At 63.1% G+C, this 7377-nt stretch overlaps 1 protein-coding gene across 1 annotated transcript in view; it reads left to right on the top strand.

Annotated features, from left to right (window-relative positions):
* Positions 1-7377, top strand: part of PPP6R2 (protein phosphatase 6, regulatory subunit 2) — a 42298-nt gene that overhangs the window by 31872 nt on the left and 3049 nt on the right. The window contains exons 11-19 of the mRNA XM_011985579.1: positions 525-610; positions 1155-1235; positions 1633-1730; positions 1905-1962; positions 2274-2395; positions 2705-2868; positions 3937-4096; positions 4200-4288; positions 5063-5264. Of these exons, the coding sequence (XP_011840969.1) occupies positions 525-610; positions 1155-1235; positions 1633-1730; positions 1905-1962; positions 2274-2395; positions 2705-2868; positions 3937-4096; positions 4200-4288; positions 5063-5264 (1060 nt within the window). The remainder of the gene's footprint in view (positions 1-524; positions 611-1154; positions 1236-1632; positions 1731-1904; positions 1963-2273; positions 2396-2704; positions 2869-3936; positions 4097-4199; positions 4289-5062; positions 5265-7377) is intronic.

Below are 7377 nucleotides of genomic sequence, written 5' to 3'. Positions count from 1 at the left end.
CCGGAAAAGCAGACAGGACCAGGACACATGCCCCGGCCTGTGGGCTGCTGCTGAGTTTGGGCCTGTGAGGCCGGGAGGAGGAGGCCGGCGTGGGGCGGGGAGGAGGAGGCTGGCGTGGGGCGGGGAGGAGGAGGCCGGTGTGGGGCCGGGAGGAGGAGGCTGGCTGCTCTCTTAGATTCTGTTCCGCGGCTTCTCGTTTCTGGGAGTTCCTCACCGTGGGCTTCCGCACCAACAGACTTGGAACTCGGATGCCCATTGGGGTCTCGGTAGGAGCAGATGTACCCACCACCCTGCCCACAGTTGCTGCACCTCAATCTCAGTGTGGCCCTAGGTCCCTCCGGACACAAGGCTATGCTGCCTCCTTCCCATCCAGCAAAGCCCGTGCTTCAGGCCCTCAGACGGACTGACCGCAGTAGCAGCGCCCCATCCTCCTGGACCCACGATGCACCTGCTGTAGCTCCTGGGTGCCCTGCGCCATCTGCATGGGGTCTCCCAGGGCTCACCAGGCAGCACTTCCCTTGCAGGGCTCCCTGCGGATTGCCGTGGCCGCTGGGAGAGCTTCGTGGAGGAGACACTGACGGAGACGAACCGCAGGAACACTGTGGACCTGGTGAGGAGGCTCGAGGCTGCCCCCTCGGCATGTGCACGGTGCTGGGACGCTGTGCGACGCTCCTGCCTTTGCCCTGAGGCAGAGGCCAAGGGAGGCACAAGGGCCGCACACCTGCCTGCTCCTGTTGCACGCGGCACCCCTGCGTAGCCCGCAAGTGTGCAGTGTGTCCTCTGGGCTGGTGTCCGTAACAGAGACCCTGTCCTGTGCCACACCAGGGCTGGGTCTCTGAGGACCTCTGTGCAGAGCCGGTGTTGGCCTCAGTTCCCTTCCCTCCCACTCCAGGAGCTGTAGCTTATTGGCAGAGGGCTCCTTTTGCCTGAGACCCACAACCTGCCCCCTGCACACGGAGGTTGGGCTGTCACGGGGCCTTGGCCTCACCTGGGCACCTTACACAACACGGCCTCCGGGGCCCAGAGATCTGACGAGTGACGTGCTGGGCGGGGTCTGGGAGCCCTGGGCTGGGCAGGGTCCTGGGCGCTGGGCTGGGTGGGATCTGGGGCGCTGGGCTGGCTCACACGCCCACCCCATCTGGCCTGTGTTTTAGGTGAGCACTCACCACCTTCACTCCTCGAGTGAGGACGAGGACATTGAGGGTGCTTTCCCTAACGAGCTGTCCCTTCAGCAGGTGAGGGCGTGGCCGGCACCTGTGTGCGCTGCGCTTGGTCCTCCAGACGAGTCTGATGGCATCTCACTAGCAAAGGGGAGAGGGGGCTCGTCTCCGAGCACGTATGGGGTGGGGTGGGTCTGAGGGGAGAACCCCAAAGTCACTCCACCTTGATGAGAGCGCTGAGAACACAGCAGATGGACTCCAAAGTCAGAATATGGGGCGTATCTCAGATGTGACCGCAGCAGGCACGCAGCCTGAGTTTTGGTAGAATCGTGAGCCCTGAATGGTCAGAGTTTACTGCCGGCTTTTGCTGGAGGAGAAGCTCCTGAACGACTAGAGAGCCTGTGGTTCCAAAGAACAGCCTCCAGGCCTGAGGCTGCTCCATGACTGGTGTCCCTGCCTCCCTCCCTCCCAGGCCTTCTCTGACTACCAGATCCAGCAGATGGCAGCCAGCTTCGTGGATCAGTTTGGCTTCAATGATGAGGAGTTTGCAGACCAGGACGACAACATCAAGTGAGTCTGCTTGGACGTCCGTCCTCGCTGCTGGGGTCCCATGGGGGCAGCTCCCTGAGGCCTTGCCAGGAGTGCTGCCTGATGTCCCTAGTGAGCACCGGGGGAGGAGAACTGCAGCCCCAGATGAGCAGTGAGGGGGCAGGAGCGCTGAGACCACCCTCCTTGCTCTTGCAGTGCCCCGTTTGACAGGATTGCAGAGATTAACTTCAACATCGACGCTGACGAGGACAGTGTGAGCCAACGGGGCTGTGTGGCACTGTGCGGGGCTGTGTGGCGTGCAGGCACCCTTTTCCCAGGCAGCTCAGGCCGCGCCCATGGCTCGGTCTGCCACGGGCCTGTGGTCTGCCGTGGGCCTGTGCGGTGGGGCTGGGGGAGGCCCCTCTGTGGAGCTCAGAACAGTCGCTTTCCTTGCCCCTCCCCATCCTGCCCTCCAGCCTGGGGCTCCCACATCCTGAACTAAGCCCCTCTGGGAGCCCTTTGGGGAGAGCACCTCCTGTCTCCCCCAGACCCTCTGGAAACTGACCTTGGCGTTTTACCCGGCAGCCCAGCGCAGCTCTGTTTGAGGCCTGCTGCAGCGACCGCATCCAGCCCTTTGACGACGAGGACGAGGACATCTGGGAGGACAGTGACACTCGCTGTGCCACCCGCGTGATGGCCAGAGCCAGGTGCAGGGCCCGCCCATCCCCCAAAGCCTCTGCCGAGGAGGTGCAGCCACCAGAACACCCGTCAGACGCCCCGACGCCCTGCTGTTTGCTAACTCTGGCTTGCAGAGCAGGCTCACCTGTCCTGCAAGTTCTGGGGCCCAACGCAGCGGGTGACCCTGAGGAGCCCGGAGCTGAGGCCTAGAGCGACTCCTGCTCCTCTCTCGAGATGATCTGTGCTCACTCTCAGCCCCGAGCCTGGGGCCGTCACTAACCCTCAACATTAGGCGTCCATCCTGGGCCACCAGGCATCTGACTCTGAGTCTCCCCCAGGTTTGGAGCCCCCCATGCTTCAGACAGCTGCTCAAAGAATGGCCCAGAGCGCGGAGGCCAGGACGGGAAGGCGAGCTCAGAAGCACACGGAGATGCACCTGGGGCAGGTGCCCCCCTGGCCCCTGGGAAGAAGGAAGCCCCCACTGTGGAGGGTGACTCAGAAGGTGGCGCTGGGGGCCGGGGCTGTGGGTGTTGGGGACAGGACATGGTACCCTGGCCTGGGTGTTGTGGAAGCTTCATTTGGGGCTCACTGTGGCCCGGAGCCTACATCCCCAGCTCTTTCCCAGCCATCCCGAGTAGGGGTCTGTGCTGTCCTGTGCCCGGCACAAGGTGGTCTCCTGGCCCTGCCTCTTGATTGTGGTCACTCAGCCACGTTGCCAAGGCTGGTGGGTGGTGTCCACCTAGTCTTCATCGTCCACCCGGCCCCCACAAAATTGGGCACGGGCCTGACGCCCTCCCCAGCACAGCAGCTCAGGCTGGCCGCCACCCTCACAGCCTACGTCTGTGGCAGGAGCTGGTCCACCCCACAGGCCGCATGGCTGATAAGACCCCTCTCCTTATCCCTGCCCTGGAGGCAGCACTGAGGCACTCAGGACTTTGGGCGGGGGGGGACAGGAATCTGTGCGGCACTCAGGACTTTGGGTGGGGGGGACCGGATCTGTGCGGCACTCAGGACTTTGCGGGGGGACCGGAATCTGGGCGGCACTCAGGACTTTGGGTGGGGGGGACCGGAATCTGTGCGGCACTCAGGACTTTGCGGGGGGACAGGAATCTCTGTTAGGAGGTGCTGAGCTCTTAGCTGAGGCTGACGGAGCAAGGGTGACACCCTGGGGAAGCACGAACATCCCAGATCGGAGGGAGGCACCCCATCCTCGAGGCCAGGGAGGGGCCAGTGGTGCTCGGTGAGCTGCCGTTTCTGTCGGTTGCGTTCCTGGCTAGGGCAGGGCAGTGGTGTCACCTCCACGGTCAGTTCAGCCCTGCTGGAGGCCTTGGGCCCCTCAGGCGCCTCCCTGAGCCTCGGGTCACATGCCCCATGGGTGTTGGCAGCTTGTCAGGACCCTCAAGCTGCCCCGTTGCTCTCAGAGGGGCTGATGCGCACTGCCCAGCCCTCCCTCCTGGATCAGCTCCATGTTCCTGTCAACCTCTGTGGGGCCCCTGGGGTGGGGGTGCTGCCTTCCCTTTGCCTGCAGCACCCCAGGCAGGCCTGCCCACACCTGACCCATCTCCCCCAGCAGGCGCCATGTGGACAGCAGTGTTTGATGAGCCAGCGAACTCGACACCCACAGCCCCAGGAGTGGTGAAGGACGTGGGTTCCAGCGTGTGGGCAGCTGGTACCTCAGCTCCAGAGGAGAAAGGCTGGGCCAAGTTCACCGACTTCCAGCCCTTCTGCTGGTAACAAATGCGCTGGCAGGAGGGGGCCGTGCCAGGAAGTGCCCGTCACGGTCAGGAGGCGTCCGTCCCCCGGGACTGACCCTGTCCTCGTGCTTGCCTGCAGCTCCGAGTCAGGGCCCAGGTGCAGCTCTCCAGTGGACACAGAACGCAGCCGGGCTGAGGGCAGCCGGAGCCAAGGCCCTGAGAAAGCCTGTGAGTAGGAGTAGTGCAGGCAGTACCCAGGTTCCTGCAGAGGCCCAGTCTTGCCCAGTTTAAGACCTGAGGCCAGCTGGCCTCCCTCCTTGGGGGCAGTGGGAGGTGGTGGCCAGGGCCCCGCATGCTGCTGGGCCTCTGGTGACATTGGGGTTTGATACAGCAGTGGGACTGGAGCAGCCACATGCAGATGGGGAGGCCCCCAGAGGGGAGGCAGCAAGGCCATCGGGCTGGCCCTGAGTCCGGTCTGAGTAGGTGGCACAGCCCAGGCCTGCACCCCGGGTTCCGGCCAGCAGCCCCGGGACCCCAGTATTGAGATGTATGTGGGTGGGGTGCTGGCAGGAAGCCGTTCTGGGGCCTGATCAGAGCCCCTGGCCCCCAGCCCCCTAGTCAGGCACAGAAGCTCCCCCAGATAAGGCTGAGAGCTCCAGGAGAGTGACAGCTGGCTGCCAACACTGGTGTCCCAGGTGCTTGAAGGAGCTGTGGCAGGACCATATGAGGCGGAGCGGGCCCCTCCCTGAGCCTCTGTGTCCTCCTGTGAGACCAAGGCGTGTTGCCCTGTATCATGGGGGAGGCAACAGGGTTGCTTGTGTGGAGACCCCATGGCAGGTGCGTGAGCCTGTCTGCCTCATCATGCAGCTCTCACACAGGCACACGTGTGCAGGCAACAGGCTGCATGTGAAAGGCCACATGTATGGGGGCCCTATGGCCAGGGTGGCCGTGCCCTGTGGCCCCTCCTGCCTCACTGGACAGCACAGGCCTCCTCCTTTGCAGTCAGCCCAGCTTCTCCATGTGCCTGGAACGTATGTGTCACCAGGAAGGCCCCCCTGCTGGCCTCTGACAGCAGCTCCTCTGGGGGCTCCAACAGCGAGGACTATCAGAAGGCAGCGAGTGCCGTGGATGCCGTGAGCAGGAGTCCTGGCCGGGAGGCCCCCCCGCGGCCCACAGGGGCCAGGACAGAGGAGGCTGTCGGCAGGTGTGTGGGGCGTGGGGAGCGGGGCGGGCCTGCCCAAGTGCAAAGGGTGCGGCTTCCAGGCCGTCCCCAGGTCTCAGCTCCCCCCAGAGCAGGCCGAGGCCAGGCCAGAGGTCTTCCCCACACTGCTTCCCCCATGGCCCTGTGGCCCTCAGAAGCTGGCTCGGCGGGTGATGCTCGGGGGAGTGATGCTCGGGGGAGTGATGCTCAGGGTGATGCTGCACATTAAGTGGAGCTGGATGGGAGGAGGGTGGGGCTCGTTTATTGGACAGAACATCTGTGTTCTCCGTTGTGAGTGGTTAAGACAAGAAGACAGGGCCTGGGTGTCCCAGACAGTCCTCCAGGGACTTGGGGGAGCAGCCCCTACCCCAGATCCCGGTTGGAGAGAACAGCCCAGCTCTTGGGGCTCTGGGCCTGGCTGAGCCGCCTGGGATCTGGGTACCCTGGTGGTCAGGGAGGGGCACAGACTTTAAGTCCGGCAGGCGAGCGGGCATCTGTGGAGCTCACACAGACCTCGCCCGCTGCTCCCCTTCCACGGGAGGCCTGTGATTCCCAGACGCCTCAGAAGCAGGACAGTAGAATGGGGGCGGGGGCCTCAGGACTGCATTTTGGGGGTCCAGACCCTGAGAGTTGGAGGCAGCTTGCAGGTGGGCAGAGGCCCAGGCTCCCTTGAGCCCCCAAGAGCCATTCCTGGGGAGAGAGTGGAGAGGGAGGCACTCCCTGTGAGGAGGCTGGCATCTGGCCGGCCCCTCCAGCAAGCTGAACCCCATCCATCCCTCCACAGGAAGAAGGTCTCTGGCATTCTTCAGTGAACAGATACCTCTCTGACCTCTGGGGTCAGGGGGTGGGAGATTAGCAGGAGGGCAGGACAGATGGGGTAGATGCCAGGGCCAGGTAAACCTAAGGGGGAGGGTAGGACTGGGCTTGACGGGGGGGACGAGGGTGCACCCGGCAAGGGTACAGCTGTGCAAAGGCCCTGGGGCCTGAGCTCCCAGTAGGTCCAGGCAACAGTGGGGAAGTCCTTGGACTGGATTCCTCTAGGAGGGGACAAGGTGCCTGTCGCCTGGTGGTACATCCCAGTCCCTCCTGGCTCCGTGGTTGTGAAGGGCCTCAGCCTGCATGTGTCCCGCCTGTGCTGCCCTCCCCTCACATGTGGAGCAGGTCTGACACCTCAGGGGGTCCTGCTCGCTGACCCCCAGCAGTCCTGGAAGGTCTGTGTGGTACTGGGGCTCCAGGCATCTCCCCCAGCCAAGCTGCAAGCTCAGCACCAGGCTGGCTCTCCCCGCCCTGTTGACCAGCAGGCCCCGTCTGTGCTCACAGCTCCTCCCCTTGTTTGGCCACCCTGTCCTCAGGGCATCTGCAGCAAGTGGGGGGCACAGCACGGGAAACGGGGCCAACGCCACAGCAGTGGATGTCCCGATGCCGAAGTCACTGGGAAGCCCAGGCCAGAGCCCCTCAGGTTGAAAGTCATACAGAGTTCCTGTGTGGGCTTCATTCCTTCTTAAAAGTTTAGTCACTGAAAATAATTTTTTGTTTGTGTTTTTGTTTTTGAGATGGAGTCTTGGGCTGTTGCGCTGAGCAGTGACCGCGCTCAGCCTAGTCACTGAAATTCTTAACAGTCTTTACCCATCCAGGCACAGTAGCTCACGCCTGTAATCCCAGCACTTTAGGAGGCCGGGGCAGGCGGATCACGAGGTCAGGAGTTCCAGACCAGTCTGGCCAATATGGTGAAACCCATCTCTACTAAAAATACAAAAATTAGCTGGGCATGGTGGCGGGCGCCTGTAGTCCCAGCTACTCGGAAGGCTGAGGCAGGAGAATCGCTTGAACCAGTGAGCCGAGGTCGCACCATTGCACTCCGGCCTGGGCGTCAGAGACTCTGTCAACCAAAACAAACCTTTACCCACTTTTCCTAAACAACCCGTAAAAAGCTTTGCTCTGAAAAGTGGGAATATCATTGTGCAAAGTAAGTTGCTTTTTTCCACGGGGCTGTCTGCATAAAACTTGCCACTTAGAGCTGTGCCTGCACTGTCCTGGCAGTCCAGCCTGCAGGTGAGCTCCTCACACCCCCGCCCGGCCTGAGCGCCCCTCGCTGGGTCAGACACTCAGTGTCCTC

This window comes from Mandrillus leucophaeus, unplaced genomic scaffold (genome assembly GCF_000951045.1).
Source record: "Mandrillus leucophaeus isolate KB7577 unplaced genomic scaffold, Mleu.le_1.0 Scaffold288, whole genome shotgun sequence".
In the NCBI taxonomy this organism is placed as follows: Eukaryota; Metazoa; Chordata; class Mammalia; order Primates; family Cercopithecidae; genus Mandrillus; species Mandrillus leucophaeus.
The sequence above is the reverse complement of the archived record's forward strand: the minus strand, read 5'-3'. Positions and strand labels throughout refer to the sequence as shown.